The sequence below is a fragment of the Oncorhynchus tshawytscha genome, linkage group LG04 (genome assembly GCF_018296145.1).
Source record: "Oncorhynchus tshawytscha isolate Ot180627B linkage group LG04, Otsh_v2.0, whole genome shotgun sequence".
Lineage (NCBI taxonomy): Eukaryota > Metazoa > Chordata > Actinopteri > Salmoniformes > Salmonidae > Oncorhynchus > Oncorhynchus tshawytscha.
In genome coordinates, this window is record NC_056432.1 from 62,000,603 (window position 1) to 62,022,281 (window position 21,679).

The 21,679-nt window shown below is 43.0% G+C and overlaps 2 protein-coding genes across 5 annotated transcripts in view; both read left to right on the plus strand.

The window, feature by feature from the left end:
- Positions 1-1,468: 1,468 nt before the first annotated feature.
- LOC112249138 (protein FAM219B) lies at positions 1,469-6,260 on the plus strand. Its single transcript, XM_024418804.2, has 6 exons — positions 1,469-1,691; positions 3,001-3,115; positions 3,244-3,337; positions 3,445-3,522; positions 4,022-4,073; positions 4,387-6,260. The coding sequence occupies exons 1-6, from the start codon at positions 1,617-1,619 to the stop codon at positions 4,534-4,536; spliced, it is 564 nt and encodes a 187-aa protein (XP_024274572.1). The 5' UTR covers positions 1,469-1,616; the 3' UTR covers positions 4,537-6,260.
- A 752-nt stretch (positions 6,261-7,012) lies between these two features.
- Positions 7,013-21,679, plus strand: part of LOC112249139 (AT-rich interactive domain-containing protein 3B) — a 74,616-nt gene continuing 59,949 nt past the window's right edge. For 3 of the 4 annotated variants that reach the window (XR_002953315.2, XR_006083276.1, XM_024418807.2), the window contains exons 1-2: positions 7,014-7,639; positions 8,940-9,590. Coding sequence is in view for 2 of the 4 variants with exons in the window: in XM_024418807.2 (XP_024274575.1) it covers positions 7,604-7,639; positions 8,940-9,590 (687 nt within the window). In the remaining 2 variants the exon portion in view is untranslated. Of the gene's footprint in view, positions 7,640-8,939; positions 9,591-21,679 lie in introns of all 4 variants that reach the window. The other variant, XM_024418806.2, reaches the window with a different exon arrangement.

Sequence of the window (21,679 nt, forward strand, 5' to 3'; positions counted from 1 at the left end):
TATACTATTTTATCAATGTACCAGTCGGGCTTCAGGAAGAAGCATAGCACAATTTCTGCAGCCATGAAGGTTTTAAATGATATCACTGAAGCCCTTGACAAAAAATAGCACAGTATCACTTTTTATTGATCTCTCTAAGGGTTTTGATACAGTTGATCATGCTATACTGAGGCAGAGATTGTTGAGGGTAGGTCTTTTGGAGCATACAGTTGCATGGTTTGCTAACTGTCTGATAGAACTTGCACTCAATTTGATGGGCTCATGTCTTTTAAATGGTCTGTAATGGTGTGTCACAGGGCTCTGTACTTGGTCCCCTCTTATTCACTATTTATATAAAGTACTTAGACAAATGTGCAAAATGCACAACTTCACTTATGTTGATGATATTATTTATTGTTGTGCCTCATCTAGCACAAAAGCTTTCCAGAACTTGCAAACTGCTTTTTATATATTGTTCAACATACCTTGTGTCAATTGAAGCTTATCCTCAATGCTGACAACTAAACTAATGGTGTTTTCTAAAGCAAGAAATACATCACTGAACCTTACACCTATTACTACCTGTCAGGGCAATGAGATTGAGACTGTAACCTCATAAATATCTTGGAATTTTAATTGATGGCCTCTTAAATTGCATATTCAACAATTTACAAAAACTTTTAAACTGAAGTTGGGATTTTATTTGAGGGATTAGGCCCGTTTTTCTTTTGACGCCAGAAGGAGGCTAGTATTAGCTACATTTATGCCTTTACTAGACTATGGGGCTTTTTTTATATATATGAACGCTTCCACTCAGCGTTTTACATCAATTGACACCCTTTACCATGGCGCATTGAGATGTATTTTAAAACTGCAAAACCCTTACGCACCACTGCACTTTATATACCAGGGTTGGCTGGCCTTCCCTAGTCACTCGTAGGCGCAGTCACTGGTATACTTTTATTTACAAAGCCATTTGGGGTTTACTACCATTTTATTTGAGCATTTTTATTGTTCAGAAATGTGGTGGGTACTCTCTTCGTTCGCAGGACTTTATCCTGCTAACTGTTCCAAATGTCCGAACTGAGTTTGGTAAAAGGGCTTTTATGTACTCTGCGCCATCGGCTTGGAACGCCTTACAAAATACTTTTAAACTGGAAGAATTTGTCCCAATTGGTGTTTTTAAATCATCGATAAAGGATTGAGGCTTATTCTGACCTGTCAATGTTTTTAATTTGCTGCTTTATGATTTTGTTTTACTCTTGTGAATTCTATGGTTTTTACAAGATAACTTGTAGTTTTTCATGTCTGTAATTGTGTGCTGACGCTCTTGAAAAAGAGATTTCAAATATCAATGAGCCCTTCCTGGTTAAATAAAAATACGATCACCAGAAAGGTTTGTTACCTGTTTGCTACCACTGAAGTTCTCCCACCTTGTGGTTTCTGATGTCATGGGGTAGTGATGAAGGAAGGACGGTGAAAGTAGTCCAAGGCTTCTGTTGACAGGAAGCGGAAGTGGTCCTTTTACTCCTGCTAGCTAGTCTAAGACAGCAGCGATAAGACATCCTTTCGTGGATAGTTGGAAATACAGTCAACATGCCTGTTTTAGCGTATAAAGCGTGAACATTCCCACCAACATGAACAACATTATGGAGGAACAGGAGAGGGATACTCTCCTTGCTGCAGTCCCCGAGTCCCAAGTTTTGACGCCGGTAACTGTTCTGGCTAGCTCGCTAACCAATAACAACAAGCAATCTGATATCTGGCAACTCTGTTTTCAAATGACAGCCAACCTTGCTACCATTCTCTCAGCGTATAATGTTACTTGGCTTGTTATTTACGGTTTACTGCTAACGTTAGCTAGCTACGTTTGTGTAAGCTAACCATACTAGCTACAGATTGTACACCAGCTAATTAGAACGTTATTTACATTTGTCATTTAGAAGACACTCTTAAACCTAATTGCTCTGAATAAGTGCCTTGCTCAAGGGCACACCGGTATATTTTCCACCTAGTCGGCTCGGGCATTCGAACCAGCGACCTTTTTGTTACTAGCCCAACGCTCTTATCAGCTTGGCTACTTGCCTCATCCAGCAACTTTAGGCTCACTAACACATATTAAAAAGAGGATATGTTCAACTGTGTAGAATACACACCAATATCGTTATTTTGTTGTGTAATCTTAACTATTCCATTAACCCTTTACACTCGTGGGAATATGCCTACATTGCACAGGAGGTTGGTGGAACCTTAATTGGGGAGGAAGGGCACATGGTAATGGCTGGAGCAGAATAGGTAGAAAGGTATCAACAACATCTAACATGGTTTCCATGTTTGCCATTCCATTCTGTCAATTCCAAGCATTATTAGCCATCTGCCCCTCAGCAGCCTCCAATATGGAAAGGGCTAAATTGAAATGTTTCTTACAGAAGAAATATGAAAATTATTTGCATAAGCATAGCTATGGTAGCAATTGAAACGGAAGAGTTTCGCAAAGTTAAGGACACAACACGACTGAAGTCAAAACATTACACTGTTGATTTTATGATATAACCAAAGATTTTGGGTGTCCGTTACAGGACAGCCCCGTACAAACCTCCGCCATAGATTTGAACTAACCTTTATTTGACTATACCTTTTTTTGGTCTCGATTTGGGCAAAGAAGTATCTTTTAAATATACATGACCAGTTGCAGGTGGTTCATTTGAATTTAGATAGATAAGGACAACAAGTTAGATAAACTAGCAATATCATCAACCATGTGTAGTTAACTAGTGATTATGTTAAGATTGATTGTTTTTTTATAAGATAAGTTTAATGCTAGCTAGCAACTTACCTTGGCTTCTTGCTGCACTCGTGTAACAGGCGTTCAGCCTGCCACGCAGTCTCCTTGTGGAGTGCAATGTAATCGGCCACAATCGGTGTCCAAAAATGCCGATTACCGATTGTTATGAAAACATGAAATCGGCCCTAATTAATCGGTCGACCTCTTAAATACATTCCTGATTTTCACATGTTAAGGGTCCTGGCACTGGCAGCAGCTCAAGACCAAGGGCTACAGATGGGGGCATCAGACCTTTGGAGAAAAGGGGACCCTACATCATGTCCAAAGCCTCAGCCATTCACATGAAACTACGTAAGTGCATTCCTTGCCCTAGATTGACACAATTCCTGTTTAAAGTCTTGTGATGTTTCAGTGTTGTCATAGCCTATGTTTCTATTTAAAGTGTTGTTCTTCTGCATGTGACTGAATCCTGGCTTTAGAGAAACACCGAGAAATGGCCCGCAAAGCAATGAAGAAAAATGGCCTTACCTCAGGGGGTCCAGTGATGCAACAGCCCAGGCAAGGAGGAAAGAGGTAAGAGGAGAGGAGGGAGAAGTATGTTTGTATGTGTGCATGCAAGCATAATGGAGTTTGAGGTATTCGAGCTGTTACAATTGATGTTTTTCTTGTTCCTCTTGTAGAAGTGTGAAGTTCAACAAAGGTTATGCCGCTTTGACTCAGCACGCTGAAGATACACTGGTAGCATTGGAATCAGACAGGTAAAGGACTACACACATGACACCGAATGTTGATCTGCCAATCGTTTGGTGCGCTGCGTTTTAGGGACCACACGCTGATGGATGTCTGACAGTGTGCAAATTATGGCTGGCACTCAGTTCAGAGGTGCTAAGTACTCTCTCCAGCAAACACTATTGGCAAGGCACTACTGACTGTAGACAATCTCTAAAGAGCCCTATGTTTATTTAGGAAGTTTTTTATTGAACCTTTATTTAACTGGGCAAGTCAGAACATTTACATTGATGGCCAAACCCAGACGATGCTGGGCCAATTGTGCGCCGCCCTATTGTGCGCCGCCCTTCAGTGTGCTGCCCTATGGGACTCCCAATCACGGCCGGTTGTGATACAGCCTGGAATCAAACCAGGGCCTCTAGCACTCAATCGTAAATTACTTTTTAAATGGCACATTGTCCAAATCCTCGATCGGATTGAATCGCAGCCTAAGAGTTTTCCTAATGACATCTTGTCTTAACCTTGCAGTGATGATGAGCTAGATGTTGAGCAGTATTCCTCAGGATACTCTTCAGCTGAGGTGAGTGTGTCCAGTGTATACTATACTCAGACCATGCTTCTACATAGAAAGGCTTGTTCGTTGGGCAGCAGTGTTCTCTATCAGGAGCAGGGTTCAGTTTCCATTTAAAATAGTTGTCCCTTTATAGTCAACTACAAATGTATTCATATTTAAACAAGATTCAATGCAAGTATACACCATTATTGCCTAAATAGGCTGTGTAATAAAACATTAAAGAAATATCCAGCCTATCCTCACACCTGTTTCTTACACCTCCTGTCCGCATACCTTTTTGAATTGTCATTCCACGGCTGACTTGTTGACCTCTGTGCAGGTGCACCCAGACCTGAGCAGGCAGCTGCTGCAGGATGGATACCGGCTGGATGAGATCCCTGATGACGAGGACCTGGACCTTATTCCCCCTAAAGCCATGGGTTCCTCAGCCTGCTGCTGCGCTGAGGACCCATCGTGCTCCGTGCAGTGAGGAGGGCACTTAGTGCGGTGACCTGGCTGACCCTGCAGCTCTGTGTTTAAAGACTGGACCTCTGTTACCCTGACCTTAGCCACTGTCTAAGCATGGAACCCCCCCTAACACTTTAAATGGCTAGCCACTGTTTTTGCAGCGCTCTCTACACCCTAACTAACCTTAAGCATGGACTGAAGTCATCCAAAGCCTTAGCCACTGTCCAAGCAGGGCTCTCTGTCACCCCAAAGGTTGACCTCTGTGTTATTTTGGAACTAGATTAAATGCTAACCACGTTGCATCCCCTCTCAATAGACAGGTGCAGGGTGATTAATCTCTAGGCTTGCACTACACTCATTCACCTGATGGAGAAGGTCTTGTTGTCCTCTTTGACATATCACTCCCAGGTCTATTTAAACATAGAAAATTGATATGCAAGGTAATATGCATACAGCAAATGTCCTAGAGCGGTTTGAAGGCTAAAGCTTTTTCTGCAAGCTTGTCTTGCTCCAATTCACTTTTTTTTCAAAGTAAGCCCTTTGAAAACAAACCTGAACATTCCATAACTATAGCTTCATTGAGTTGAAATTTTTAATCCATCTTCCTAAAATTCCTTGTTTTGTTGTAAATCCCTGGTATTAATCTTGGGTCTAACCTCAGACCCTTAGGTGTCTTTGACACTACATGGTTTACTTGTATATGAATTAATGCTTTAAAATATATAGGGATACTATCACTTACTCTTATGTCAGGCTGCCTTCCAATGCTTTGTCCAAAAAAAGTTATGTAAAAGGGTTACAAAATGGCACTGTTTACTGTAATGTTACAGCAATGAGAACTCTGGTCAATCTTGTCCTGCATGTTAGATGTAACATTACAGCCCATGGTGTCACTTAGGTTAACCACTACCTCCTGACAATGCTGTACACAACAACACAATAACCCACTTGATCCTCTTTGTCTACTACGTATAGTAGTTACTAGATACTCAGAGGGACATGCATATGATATCAGAAGGCGATCTGAACAGACAACAGACCTACCTGTTACATTTTGATCATTCTCTCTCTCGCATGTCACTCAGCAAATTGTACATTTTCCCACCCTAATGTTAGTGTTTTGGTATCTTCTGGTTTTAAAAGCAAGCAGTACATTGTGAGTACACTAAACATTTTGAAGAATTCTGTCTGTGTTGTCAAGCATTAGAATGGGTGATTCTCATCACTCAAGCCCTTACTTGTGTGGCTAAAGATAAGTGTGTTTGCTAGTTGCTGTTTATCAATGCAGACCTAATGTGGAAGTGTGTGTTGGTCTGGCTGCGTTTACACAAGTGACCCAATTCTGATATTTTTCACTAATTGGTCTTTGACTAATCACATCAGCTTTGAAAAAAGAGCTGACATGGAGAGATCTGGCATGATTGGTCAAAACACCAATTTAGTAGAAAGAATATCAGAATTGGGCTGCCTGTTTAAACGCAGCCATTGAGTGCTTGACCTGTGTCACTAGAAAGATAAATATTGGACTCATCACCATCCAGTGCAGTCAGTAGCCAGTACACTGCACTTGCCTGTACTATGCAACTAATGGGACAATCTGCTTCTGTATCCTAGTTAAAACAATATACCAAGTGTTACTGAGTGCTAAATGCATTAACTTGAAATATTATTATGTAAAGGGAACACTATTTTTATTTGATTATAAATATTGTTTTTGCTATATTCAATATAATTAATTAATATACACATGTCCTTTTGTCATTTTCTTCTGGTTTGCTGGAGGGAAAAGTTATTCTCACAGAATTCAGAGAGCTACCAATCTAATCTCTGTCAAATATTTGTTATGTAGAAGAGTTTGGATGTACAACGTTGAGGAAGCAGAATATGTTTATGTTGAGTATTCCGGTATATTACGGGGCGGCAGGTAGCCTAGTGGTTAGAGCGTTGTACTAGTAACCGAAAGTTTGCAAGATCGAATCCCTGAGCTGACAAGGTAAAAATCTGTCGTTCTGCCCTGGAACAAGGCAGTGAAAATAAGAATTTGTTCTTAATTGACTTGCCTAGTTTAAAAAAAAAAATAGGTAAAATATTGGAAAGACAACTTGATAAAGCAGGTTGGTTGGATTAGATCAGGGGTGTCAAAACTGGTCTGCTGGTTTAGCCTTTCAAGTAAGACCTAGATAACCAGGTAAGGGGAGTTCTTTACTAAATCATTCCATAATCAAGTACATAATCACAGCCAGTTGACGCTCTGTGGAATAAATAGATCGTTAACTGAACGTAAAGAACAGAGTGGGGCCATAGTACCAGACCAGAGCATTTACCATCCACATCCATTTGGGGGCAGAATTGAGTTGTCAAAATATTATATAATGGCGAGGGAAGTAGCCAATTGACTATCATTACTTGCGTTACGTACATGCACCACTGAGTATATAGGCTATTTTATAGCTCACTGCTCATCAGACTCATTTTTATCTGGGATTATAAATTGCATTAAATAATTTTAACTTTGCATTATCATTGTTTGCCAAAAATGTAGGGCAGGCTAATTATTCAACAGGCAAGTTATCCACATGTTAAATGTAATTGTACTGAGGGAAAAAGCCTGTCAGCATAACGGCGACAAGCGATCTATTATGTACTATTTAATAGGCTCTAGTTTGTATGGACTGTGACAAGTGTTGCCTTTCTCATAAGATTGCCATTCTCATGAGATTTGCATACGCATAGTAACTATTCAGCCAACGCTGCGCTGGAACTCTGGAACTTGTTGCTGTCACTGGGCGGGCCCTAATGATGTTGTACGCCTAGACGGGGGGTGTAATTCAAGTGAAGGAAAATCGAGTCAAGGGAGTTACCTCAACGGCAAGCTTTCGAGATATGAGATCGGGCCATATTTCATGTCCGTCTTTCTCTAAATTAAAAAAAGAAGTGGAGAAAGATACAATTGAGAGTTACACAGCCAACATTCCACCTATCAGCTGGTGGACAAATGTGACCCCCCCCCCCCGTGCATGCACAAATTCTCTGTGTTTACAAGTGATTGAAACCGTGCCAGCGAAGAGGGAAAAAGATAACCAAGGGGGATGGTGGACAATTCCGGTAGCAGCAAGGCACAAATGGTGAGTTGTTTCCCACTGTTTGGCGCTGTGCCCTGGCTAGGTCTCGGTTGTGTCATAGCATAGGAGCGAGGTAGTGAACATTTTATTTGCAGAGCAATGTAGGCTAAAAGCACGAGGCTATCAAATGTAACACGTTTTTCCTTATTGAAATCCTTATTACTGTTTGGTTTTGATAGTTTAGCGTACGTCATTGCCAATTTCCTGTTTTAATTACAGTTGTAAATCCGACTAGTTAAAATATATCGTGAAAAACCCAATAAAATAGATCAAATGCATATTTTCATGCACTGTATCTGCGCCCCTAATATATAATTTAGATACATATACTTTTTTCTATGTGCGTAGCCTACAAACTAGTCAGATATTATACGCTGTTTACTCATTCATGTACGTTTTCTAGAGCCACGCCATATACACCCTGAAAGCTAATTTTGACATACTGCACGAATAGGAAAGAAGAGGCTGTAGGCCTATGTGTTTTGGATTAAAAAAAATATATTCGAACTTTAACCATATCAATCATCTCATTTTGAATGTAGTATACATCTGGGTTTGTTCTTGTTTCGGGTTGAAGCTAAATTGTACATTTTTTTGATGATGAACTGTTCGAGACAACATGTTTCACAATTTTTTCTAAGTTGTTATATTGTTACAGATGTTTCTGTCAAAATCGTATTCGGTTTATATTGTTCTGGCTCATTCTTAAAGTGATGCATATCTATTTCAATTGATTGTTATGCGTTAACTCGAATTACTTTTTTAAAATAAGAAGCATAAATGCAATGTGCTGTAGATCTATCTACAGGACGAAACGTGGTCTTGTAACTTCTGTATTATGTGCAGCTGTGTTGAACAGTGTGTAATTTGCCCGTCGCTATACTTCTGTACAAATGTGTCCTGCATTTTACTACTGTGCTTTTAAATACAATCACGTGTAGCACCAGCTATTGCATACCATACAATATCTTCCGTGCAGTCAACTTTTTTGTTTATCGACAGTATTTTGCCTATCTTCTCCCCCTTTTCTCAATACCAATTAGCCTTTCCCTCATCTATTGTGCTCATGTTGAAACTTACCCATGTTATCCTCATGAAGTGGATGGTTTGTTGTAGCCTACTGTACTAAGTCTGGCGGTGACTTAACTCAAATCCTGACAGATAGGACTTTTAAAAAATGTTTAAATAGTCTACTTTGTGTTATGCATGTTTTTATTTGAACCGGGAAAGCCAGACATCCAGTGGTAATTTGAGTTGTTGGTTTATAGTTGACTATTGATGTCTTTCTCACTTCCTCTCCCAGCCCAGCATGTCACAGGAGAGTGGTCTGGGGGGTGTCTATCCTCAGGCAGGCACGGCAGGAGGAATGAAGCTGGAGGCTGTCATGGAGCAGCTGCAGCGCCAGCAGCAGGCCAGGCTGGAGATGGAGCGCAAGGAGAGGCGGCTCCGCGAGGCCCACATCATGTACGCCCAACAGGTAGCAGCGCAGCAGGCCATCCTAGCCGCGGCTAGGGCCTCTGGAGCTGGCTTCATGGGCAAGGCCCTGGTTGGAGGTGGTTCAGGGATACCCAGAGGAGGCCCACTGTCCCGGGTCTCTAACCAGAGCAGTGTGGACTCAGAGAGGGAGGACGAGGAGGACAGAGGCCGGGATTCAGGGGATGAAGATGACGATGAGGAGATGATGGATGGAGATGAGTTGAGCGAGGAGGAAGAGGGAGGGGCTAGTGGTCTTGAGTACCTCCGCAAGCAGACACTGGCTCTTCAACAGGGTGCCTCCCACCTCCCAGCGAATCCATTTGGTAGTTACTCTACCTCGGGCCCCCAGAATGCCCCATTGCCACCCGTTAGGGTGAAGCAGGAGCCTGACGAGAGCCGCTCTCCTGCAGGGCCCCACTCTGCCTCCTCCCCCAACGGGCAGGCCGACTGGAATAGCTTTGATGATCAATTAAAACAGGTAAGGCCACCTTGGCTTACCGCCAATCTACTGTCCTTATTAATAATGTATGTCAGTTCTCCTTTCTTAGCTATATATTCCAAATCCTATCCCTTGTTGAATTTTATGTCTGCCCTTGACATGAAAGAGTAGAGTTGTCCACATGAAGAAATATTGCCACATCTCTCTGAATATTTATCCTCAGCAGCTAATCTGGCATCAAAGTCGTACTATCTCTTCCCCAAACACAGTGAGTCAACACAAAGCTGTGTAATGAAAACACAAATGTCCCCTTAGTAAGTTAGCGTCATATAGGGGGAAAGCCTTTCGCTATTCTCCTGTTGTGTGTTTTGTCTGATTGTCCCGCCTGCCCCTGCTGTGAGTGGGTGGGTTAATCTTAGCTTCGACGCAGACCTCTCAGCCAGTATCTTTGTGAGACACTTAGAATCACTGGGGAGGGCTGAGCTGCTCTTTGGCTTTTGTTGCCAAAAATCCTAGAAGTGTGCACTGGCAGAGGGCCAGGCACGTGTATTGCTCGCTCTCACTCACTCTGCGCTCAGTGATTTCTCTCTTGTGCTCTCCTGGCAGACGTGCAGCACACGGGTTGGGAAGGTAGAGGTATCCTACAGCATAGTAGTGGTGCTACTCATCTGAAGGGTTTCAGCACTGCCAAGTATACTTTTTCATTGAAGGTAAATATGTCCTCACCGCTGTGTTACAGCGTGACAGAATGCAGAGTGGAATCCAAGCTATCCTTCATGGTTGAGTCAGCACTAGGGAAGTAGCATGTGTTGTGTAACAGCCCACCAGTGGTTGATATAAAAAGCCATGTTGCAGTGGAGTTGACAGATGTAGGAGGCAGAAAAGATCTGTTGCTGTGACTGAGCATTGCATTGCGTGTGCTGCACTCATTTTCCCAAGGATGTCATTACTGTCTATTTAAAGGGGAAATGACTTTGGGACTGTCACTCCCATCTAATTCCAAATTTAGCTCCAGAAGGGCGATGATGGAAGGGGAAGTAAATAAATGACAGCAGAATGAGCCCTGAATTAGAGTAGGCGACAGTTATCACAGAGAATAGTCAGACAGGAGAGAGGGTGGAGTAGACTTCTAGCTACCACTACCAGATCACAGTGGAAACAACCTGAATGAAATGAAGTTTGACCACATTGTTGTGTGACTGTGAACAAAAACTGCTTCATTGGTTGGCGACATGTCAACCACCTCAAACCTGTCTCTGTTTAGGCCAGCTGTCAGACAGCCACCAGTGATCAGAGCAGGAGAGGTGTCACAGAGCCCTGGCCTGGCTATCTGTGGTGTGGTTCTTTTATTAGGAGAGGGGGTTGAGCCTGGGGGGTTGGGGAGACATTGTCAAATGAGAAGTAGTCTGTGTTTGTTTTTGTTTTTTGTTTTTTTCCTTTCCTCTTTTGTCTTTCCTGTCTTTATGATGGCTCATCTCTTGTGGCAGTTTCAGGTTGCACTGTTGAAGGGGGACAGTGGAGGCAGGGTGACTTTTTTTTGATGGTATTGTCTTCAAGAGGCTGGAGAAAACCTCAACAAATACAATTCTCTGGAGGGAGGGTTGATAATATTTTCAAGAGCAATGGCACACCATAACCTTAGTGTCACAATAGTTAGAAGCAGCCTAATTATATACATTTATATTAAGAATGTTATAAAAACCCAATGGAACAACCTACCACTGATTTTGATATTATGCATTATTCTATTAGCCTAAAAGGGGGATACCTAGTCAGTTTTACAACAGAATATCGCTCTGACAGCGTTTCCCAACTCCAGTCCTCCAGTACCCCCATCAGCACACATTTTTGTTGTAGCCCTGGACAAACACTTTGTGGTTCAAATAATCATCAAGCCCTCAATGAGTTGAATCAGGTGAGTTTGTCTGGGGCTACAACAAAACTGTGTGCCATTGGGGGTACTGGAGTTGGGAAACACTGCTCTACGACAGCCCTCTGTGTGTCAAAGGAGTGTGGTGTAAATATCGGGGGGAGTAGTTTCTGTGTTTTCTGTCATTGATGCATGTGTCATGACCTCGGCCCTGCCCTAAACAGCAGAGTAAATAATTGTCAAACAAGAGGATGGACAAAGGCCTTGCGTGGAGTGTTGGCCAGAGTGTTATTGTGCCTGGACAGGTGTGTGTATGTGTGTGTGTGTAATCTCCCAGTGATTAATAGAGTAATAATCATGCCTGTGGACAGTGCCCTGGGTGTGTGTTCTCCTGGCCCCCGATGGTGTCATGCAGTAATAGCTAACTCTGCCTAGCAGTTCCATACTGGAGTGGTTGAGCTGGGCATTCTCTAATGATAATACAGGTGGCAGTGGTAGACTAGAGGTGGTTTTGGTTTTACTGGATTATCTGCTGTTTCTTCATGTTTACGTCTTTTGATGTTCCTTCATTCTGTTGTCAAGGGAGACTTAACCAACAAAATGGAGAATAACCAGGGCTTCATTTGCATTGTAGTGATGACAGAGAAAGAGGGAGTCTGGGAGAGCTAATGGTCTAGGAGGGAGGATAAGCCTCTCTCTCATCATTAAACTCCAAGCCCTGCTGGTTTGTACTGCTAGCTACTGGCCACGCATTAAGACATGTTTGTTGAATGCATGCTGTTGCATAATTTAACTGTCACCCCAACAACGCATCAGTCAGGAAATGGGGAGCTGGCTGCACAGCTGCAGCTGCCTGGAATGCGATCGATGGAGGTTGTGGGAGCTGCTTTTAGAGCAGGGAGTGACTGTTAGGTCTCATTTATGGCTCATGGATTATGAATGAGGACATAAACTCAGCAAAAAAAGAAACGTCCTCTCACTGTCAACTGCATTTATTTTCAGCAAATTTAACATGTGTAAATGTTTGTGTGAACATAAGATTCAACAACTGAGACATAAACTGAACAAGTTGCAGAGATGTGTGACTAACAGAAATGGAATAATGTGTCCCTGAACAAAGGGGAGGGGGGGGAGGTCAAAATCAAAAGTAACAGTCAGTATCTGGTGTGGCCACCAGCTGCATTAAGTACTGCAGTGCATCTCCTCATGGACTGCACCAGATTTCCCAGTTCTTGCTGTGAGATGTTACCCCACTCTTCCACCAAGGCTCCTGCAAGTTCCCAGACATTTCTGGGGGGAATGGCCCTAGCCCTCACCCTCCGATCCAACAGGTCCCAGGCGTGCTCAACGGGATTGAGATCCATCTGGGCTCTTTGCTGGCCATGGCAGAACACTGACATTCCTGTCTTGCAGGAAATCACGCACAGTATGGGCAGTATGGCTGGTGGCATTGTCATGTCAGGATGAGCCTGCAGGAAAGGTACCACATGGAGGAGGATGTCTTCCCTGTAACACACAGCGTTCAGATTGCCTGCAATGACAACAAGCTCAGTCTGATGATGCTGTGACACACCGCCCCAGACCATTGTGGACTCTCCACCTCAAAATCGATCCCACTCCAGAGTACAGGCCTCGGTGTAATGCTCATTCCTTCAATGATAAACGCAAATCTGACCATCACCCCTGGCGGTTTTGTCTCACGACTCGTCAGTGAAGAGCACTTTTTTGCCCATGGGCGACGCTATTGCCGGTGATGTCTGGTGAGGACCTGCCTTACAACAGGCTTACATGCCCTCAGTCCAGCCTCTCTCAGCCGATTTCGGACAGTCTGAGCACTGATGGAGGGATTGTGCGTTCCTGGTGTAACACAGGCAGTTGTTGTTGCCATCCTGTACCTGTCTTGCAGGTGTGATGTTCGGATGTACCGATCCTGTGCAGGTGTTGTTACATGTGGTCTGCTACTGCGAGGACGATCAGCTGTCCGTCCTGTCTCACTGTCTTAGGAGTCTCACAGTACGGACATTGCAATTTATTGCCCTGGCCACATCTGCAGTCCTCATGCCTCCTTGCAGCATACCTAAGGCACATTCACTCTGATGAGCAGGGACACTGGGCATCTTTCTTTTGATGTTTTTCAGAGTCAGTAGAAAGGCCTCTTTAGTGTTCTAGGTTTTCATAACTGTGACCTTAATTGTCTACTGTCTGTAAGCTGTTAGTGTCTTAACGACCGTTCCACAGGTGCATGTTCATTAATTGTTTATGGTTCATTGAACAAACATGGGAAACAGTGTTGAAACCCTTTACAATGAAGATCTGTGAAGTTATTTGGATTTTTACGAATTATCTTTGAAAGACAAGGTCCTGAAAAAGGGACGTTTCTTCTTTTCTTTTTTTTTTTCTGAGTTTATTTAGCAGATGTATTCCACTATACATTTTGACAATGGCATTTGGAACAAATGCAGCCTGATGCATCTGCACAGAAGACTGCTGTGAAGGCCACTGGAAATGTGTGAGAAATGGTTTCTTTGCACGGTGACATGGCTTCAGTTCTCAGCGGTGGAGGCTGTGGTTGGAATCATGGGGCCTTTCTCCCTCCTTGCCTAGTCTGTGGTATAGTACAGGTGTACACTGTCAGTATGACCTGGTTATAGGCTTCACAATGTTGCCTTGTTTGTCTTCACTTTCCAATGTCACTTACCACCAGTTGTTTTTCCAATGTTGTATACTTACCTTGTTCAGTTTGAACTCTCCCCTCTCCTTTGTTTAGCAAACCAACATCCTGTTTGTGTTCTCCTATCCCTTTGGCAATGTCATTAAGGCGTTCCGGATGGACGGCTACTGCTTGGGATCTGTAGCTATTACAAGCCAGATTCTTACCATGTTGAGTTAACACATTCTGCCTTTAGTTTATTTTCTTACCTGCTGCAGGCTAGAGTTCTTCTCACAAGCCTTTTTTTTTTTCAATCAACAATTTCCTGGCCTAGATGATTATTCATATCTATTTAAGGAACCATTGTGCAACAACTATTTGTTTTACAGCTAAACGCATAAAAAAATAACATGAAAAGCTGTCTCATTAATTCTACACAGGTTTTCTAATGGTTGTGTTTAAAGACTGGTTGAATAATTATAGCTTAGTCCTGTTTTTCATTTGGGGGTTGTAGAATGTTAGTGTACAGTCTTTTGTCCACTCAGATGGATGTCTCTTATGGACCTGGCAGTACAGGAACTCACTTTGAATTATTTTACTGATGTTCTACTGAGACTGAAACGTTGGTTACATAAGATCCATAACTTTTTTTTTTGTGGACCATCAAGATTTCTTTTAAATTCATAATACAGGAACTAACAGAATAAAAACCGATCAAGATCACACGTCCTATGGTCTGGGCTTTCTTGATATGTCCTAATGCGATTCATGTGATTGATAGGCTAAGAGCTTCCATGATTCCAGCTTTATTTTTAGTTTGTGGTGGACAACTCCCCTGTGAAATTGTAGCTGGAGCCAGCATTTATGAAAACACAGTTTGAGAAGTTTATAATTATTTAAATGTAGGATATCCTAAATTTATGTTGCTCTTGTGTTAGGCTGATTTTAAGATGTGGCTTTAACAGTGTGTTTGAACTAACTGGCTTTGTATACATTTCTAATTTCATGCTTCAGGCAGTCAACATTAATGAATGATGTATGTTGATGTTTTTCTTATGTATTGTAATGCGTAGTCTTTATTTTCATAACCTGGGTTTCAGTGACGTACCATTTCTAACTCTTTAAACAGACTCGGGCGATGTGTTTATACATTTACTTCAGATGGTGCGTTGCGTCTGTAGTGGGATTTTCTGTCTCTTTTTGTGTCTCAGTGCTTTGTGGGCCTTCGTTGTGCCTCATTAACACAGGGCCCCGGCTGGGTGGTTTGGGTGAAAGAGGCAACACGCGATTAGCACCGTCTCCACCATTCTAATAGCATTCTTTCCATCAGAGAGTAGTCTGCACTCAATGGAACTGTGTTTAGTTTGTAATGGTATAGAAACAAATACAGAACCTGTTTTAAGGTGTCAGATATACAGAGATTTAGAATGGTGACTTGAGCCTGACTAATCTCGTGAGATGATCTAACCATGGGTTTATAGGAAGGCTCCTTTTATGGGAGATCGCTTGCGCTATCCTGCCCCTAACAGTCAAGTGTGGAATATTCCACTAACCTAGAAGTAGAGAGATGGAGGGGGAGATGTTGTAGAAGGAGGAGCAGGGGTGGAGGGGTGGGGTCAGGGGGATATTGGTCTGTCTCAACATTCCACTGCCCTACCCAAAGGAAACATTCCAGGCAGAATTAAAGAGTTAACTCTTCAAACAGTGAGAATTCCCAGCGGGGCTCCTACAAGAGGTTGGGGGTGGGGAGCATGTCCGTGCTGTTCTGTTAGTCAGGGCCGTGATTGGTGATCTTTTAATTTCAGTCATTGTCACAGGGGCTGTAAAAGAGAATGGGGGGGGGTGCTGGGCCGATGCAGGGAAAGACACTTTATTTATATTTGTTATTTATCTGAGTCTCAAAGGGCACACTGGCTGCTGGGAGAGAGCCCTTCTGGGGAGGCCGGTCTGGTCTGAGTGAACCTGCATGGCTCCTCCACTTCTCTGGCTGACTGACAGACAATGCTGTGCTAAAGATGTGCACCAGCTGACCTGACCAGAGCTTGAGCTCTGCTTTATTGTCATTGATGAGTCCACTATGCCAATCCAATGGTTGGTCATTTTTGTCCGAGGCTACAGGGAAGAAAGGAGCTTTTGTAGTTTAATTCCAAGATCAGTGTGCTTGATTGCAGCTCCAGCACTATGTCCACATGAGGCCAAATGTTATTAAAGATGTGGTATTTTCTTCCACTATATGTAATAATTTGGTCGGTGCTTACATTTGTCCTATTTTACACATGTACAAGTAGGGCTGACCATATGGCCTTAAAAGTATGTGGACATGGGTTGAACATCTCTTTCCAAAATCATGGGCATTAATATGGGTAGGCCTTCCACTAGATGTTGGAACATTGCTGTGGTGATTTGCTTCCATTCAACCTTGAGCGTTAGTGAGGTCAGACACTGATGTTTGGCGATTAGGCCTGGCTCACATCCCAAATGTGTTCGATGGGGTTTGAGGTCAGGGCTCTGTGCAGGCCAGTCAAGTTCTTCCACACCGATCTCACAAACCATTTCTGTGTGGACCTCACTTTGTGTACGGGGGCATTGTCATCCTGAAACAGGAAAGGGCTGCCACAAAGTTGGAAGCACAGAATCGTCTAGAATGTCGTTGTATGCTGTCGCGTTAAGATTTCCCTTCACTGAAACTAAGGGGCAAAGCCCGAACCATTATTCCTCCTCCACCAAACGTTACAGTTGGCACTATGCATTGGGAAGGTGACATTACATGGGGGCCTGTATTCCCCCCCAAATCGACCCTGGTGGATTTGACTTCCTTGGCCCCTAATGGAAAGGGAGCTACTGATGGCTGGTGTAATCTGATCAGTCAGCAGCAACCGCAAGCCCCCCTCCCACTCTCCCCTCTCTTGCGCCCCCTCTTTTTTTCTCTCTCTTCATCCTCAGCGACCATATCCTTCCCACTTCGACATATCTCAACACCTGCTCTTTAATGAAGCCCCCTACGCACAGACAGATGAGAGGAAATGGCCGAGTGAAACAAAGGCCTCCACCAGCTGCAGCCAGGGAGCAGAGCCACGCTGAGCTCCGATGTCACAGCAGAGCCTCGTCATTAAACTTAACATTTCTATCTCCATCTGGAAGTGAGTGAATTCTCACTAACATCACTGACTATTTAGTAACCATAGCCCGTCTTTAGAACAGACCGGAGTGGAGGGTGGTCCGGGTCGGGTCTGAGTTTAATCCTGGCTTGTCGACACCGGGCTGTGCTCCCTATTGAAAGCACAGTGCTTCTGCGGTGACGTGGAGGTGAGGAGTGAAAGGTGTTCCGCTATTGTTAGTGGCAGTCTTGGCCGTCTTCGAACCCTGGCGGTGCTTTGGCTCAGGTCCAGGCCAGTGGCAGGCGGGCCCTGAGGTGCTAAATGACCCGCTATGTCAGAGGCCCTGGGTAAACAACACCACAGCAGCTGACTGGAGCCTGGCACCCAGCCAGGCAGAGGAGCAGAAGGTGTGTAGGAGGGAGGCTTTCCTTTCACTGCTGCCTTTCTCTCCGCCTACTTCACCGTAGCCCACCCCCTGCACTAACGGCATGTGTAGACGACCTGCCTGCCATCCTCCTGTGTAGTGTACAGTACATTACAGACCAGCAGTGTGTGGTCAGGTTGTTAATCTGCCAAGTCTTCACAATACAGGCCCCCATGTAATCGTCAGCACCAGTCTCTTGCAGAGGAGGGAAAGAGAGAATTGGCCACTCGTTTTAGTGGTTAAATGTAATATTTTACAGCAAAACCGATGTCTTTTTTTGCTGTGCCAGCTGATGTTTTCACACATTCGTAAATCTGAGAATTTTCACCTCGTTGACTCGTGTTTCACCCTGTTTCTGAACTAAAAGAGAGGCTACATCTCTGTATTTATATATTTCAATATTGCTCTCTCAGTGCTGTTGTGAAGCAATGAAACTTGTATTTTAGAGACATTTCACTTGCAAATCAGGCACATGGATAGATTGGACTTGCAAAGGTCTTTCTTGAGGCTTGTCTTTCTGAGCTTATGTTTCTCAACTAAAACCCTGCTCCCAGCTTTGAAATCATGCAAACTACTTTTGTCTGATGTCCATATCAGTCAGAATATGGTGAACAGTTCATTGCTCTAGTGATTCAGATTACATTTAAATGTGAGATATAGAAATGTGTGGTGATAGATTAGGATATCACTTGAGTAATAAAACCTGTGATTATTTTTTGCTGATCTAGTTAATAGACCATCACATTCTCAATAGAACTATGACTCCAGTTGACATGGTTCAATCATTTCAAAAGCTGTGTTGGTAAATGATTGGTATCAACATGTTAATTATTAACCTCAAGCCTTTGAATAGGAAGAGTTGGGACTGCATTGAATGGTAAAGATTATGTTCAGTATAAAATTGAGAATACTGTGGCATACCTGAAGGTATGGAAGGAGTAGGAAGATGAGAACATCAATTGAAGAAAAGAGCCTTTGCAAGTTTTGGATCCATGCAGTTTTCAGAAATCAGACATTTGAATAGATCTAAATGTTTTTGTTTTACCTTTAATTTAACTAGGCAATTCAGTTAAAAACAAATTCTTATTTTCAATAATAATGTTCAGGGGCAGAACGATACATTTTTACCTTGTCAACTCGGGGATTTGATCTTGCAACCCTTCGGTTACTAGTCCAACACTCTAACCACTAGGCTACCTGCTGTGAGGACTGTGGAGGCTGTTTTCTTTTCCCCACTTGAATTAGCTTAGATTGGTCCACCATCTGGTCAAACAAAAGACATCCAGTCAGACCTGCCTGACTCAAGTAAATGTGATTTAATCCTCCATGAACCATTAAACTAGAATGGCTAACGTGACTCCACAGCGCAGGGAGAGCTGTGACCACACTGGTCTGGAAAGGAGGAGAATTAACACGAAACAAATGGAATTAAATGGAAAAGAGTTTGAAAATTAAAAAACTTGCGGTACGCTCAGTGCACCATGGACATTTTAGAGAGATGCTTGTTTTTGTGAGAACTTAGAGAAGTACAGGAATTTCACATTAATATGAAAAGCGTATACTAAAATATGAAAGTACATACATGACATGTAGTATCTCCATCTTACCTCAATTGTTTTTATGTCCTCTGGAATTGAGAAGACCAAATGGCGAGTTCAGCGGTGGGCCTGTCAGCCTTAATTCTCGCACAGCATCCAGACTAGTTTACGTAATGCTATTTTCCAAATATTTTTTTACCACTTTTTCTCAGGCCTCCATTAATTTAGTCACTCTAATTTTGGCCATCCTACAAGGGTAAAAACTCCAATAACTTTTGAACGAATGATGATAGAGATTCGTTTTGGACTATCCTCATAGAGGAGTATCTACAAAATGTAACTTTTTTTTTTCTCACATTTTACAAAAACACATTCATTTGAAGAACAATGCAGATGCAAAGTTTGGTTACAGAATGACAGCGCAAACAGAAAAAATGTTAATTGTGTTACCAAACTTTGCATCTGCGCTGCTGTTCCAAGTAACTGTGTTTTTGTAAAAGTGGAAATTGTTCAAATTAAAACTTTGCACTCATTTATTATTTGGCATATATTTTAAAGTGGCCAAATCTTGAGTCTCAGCATCATTTCTGTTACCAATGGATTTGCCCTAATGCAGAAAGATACAAATTGTCATTCTTTTCCCACAAATAAAATTTTGCAATTGTGTTTAGGAAGGTGAGTTTTTAATGTACCTTTTTTAGGGGGGAAAGAACATTATTAAACATCACCTTTTGCACTACTTTGATTTCAATGTGTATAGTACAGTTTTAAATGACATCTTAGACATGTCATAAATATCCCTATTTCAATCAGTTATTTGTTATACAAATGTCAAGTCTTTCTGTCGGCTTTATGGCTTCAATTATAGTAAATGTCAGCGGGTTGTTTACTCTTATGATTTGACTGCTAAGTGAATAGTTATTTCCTTGTTTAGCAGGAACTCTATTCTTGAACCACCCAGTCAAGTATGTGAGCGGAAGGCCCGGAAAAATGACTCCTGCCACCCAAGCCAGAGACTGTTCTCTCTGCTTCCACACGGCAAACTGTACCGAAGCAACAAGTCTGACACCAACGGCTCCTGAATAGCTTGTATATCCTCAAGCCATAAGACTAATAAATAACTAACAAAATGCCTTCACCGGGCTATCTGCATTGACCCTCTATGCGCTCTCTACACACTCATTCACACTGACACTACAATGCTTCCCAACAATGTAGAGACATAAAAAAATATATATATAAAAATAACAGTGTAACAATAATTGTATTGGTCACATATACATGGTTAGCAGATGTCATTGCGAGTGTAGCGAAATGCTTGTGCTTCTAGTTCCGACAGTGCAGCAATATCTAACAAGTAATCTAACAATTCCACAACTACCTAATACACACATCTAAGTAAAGTAATGGAATAAGAATATATATGGATGAGCAATGCCCGAGCGGCATAGGAAAGATGCAATAGATGGTTTAAAATACAGTGTATACATCTGGGATGAGGAGTGAAAAATAAATAAACATCATTAATAAAGTGACTAGTGATCCATTTGTTAGTGGCCAATGATTTCAAGTCTGTTTGTAGGCAGCAGCCTCTGTTCGTGATGGCTGTTTAACAGTCTGATGGCATTGAGAGAGAAGCTATTTTTTCAGTCTCTCGGTCCCAGCTTTGATGCACTTGTACTGACCTCGCCTTCTGGAGGGTAGTGGGGTGAACAGGCAATGGTTCGGGTGGTTGTTGTCCTTGATGATCTTTATGGCCTTCCTGTGATATCAGGTGCCGTAGGTGTCCTGGAGGGCAGGTAGTTTGCCCCCGGTGATGTGTTGTGCAGACCGCTACCAGCCTCTGGAGAGCCCTGTGGTAGTGAGCGGTGCAGTTTCCGTACCAGGCGATGATGCAGCCCGATAGGATGCTCTCAATTGTGCATCTGTAGAAGTTAGTGAGGATTTTCAGTGATAAGCCACATTTCTTCAGCCTCCTGAGGTTGAAGAGGTGCTATTGCACCTTCTTCACCACACTGTCTGTGTGGATGGACCATTTCAGTTTGTATGTGATGTGTATGCCGAGAAACTTAACTTTCCACCTTCTCCACTGCTGTCATGTCGATGTGGATAGGGGGGGTGCTCCCTCTGTTTCTGGAGGTCCACGATCATCTCCTTTGTTTTGTTGACGTTGAGTGAGAGGTGGTTTTCCTGGCATCACACGCCGAGTGCCCTCACCTCCTCCCTATAGGCGGTCTCATTGTCGTTGGTGATCAAGCCTACTACTGTTGTGTCATCTGCAAACTTGATGATCGAGTTGGAGGCGTGCATGGCCACTCCGTCATGGGTCAACGGCGTACAGGAGGAGGCTGAGCTTGCACCCTTGTGGGGCCCCAGTGTTGAGGGTCAGCGAAATGTTGATGTTGTTTCCTACCTTCACCACCTAGTGAAGGCCCGTCAGGAAGTCCAGGACCCAATTGCACAGTGTGGGGTTGAGAGACCCAGGGCCTCAAGCTTAATGATGAGCTTGGAGGGTAGTAAACACATCAGCCAGCTGGTCTGTGCATGC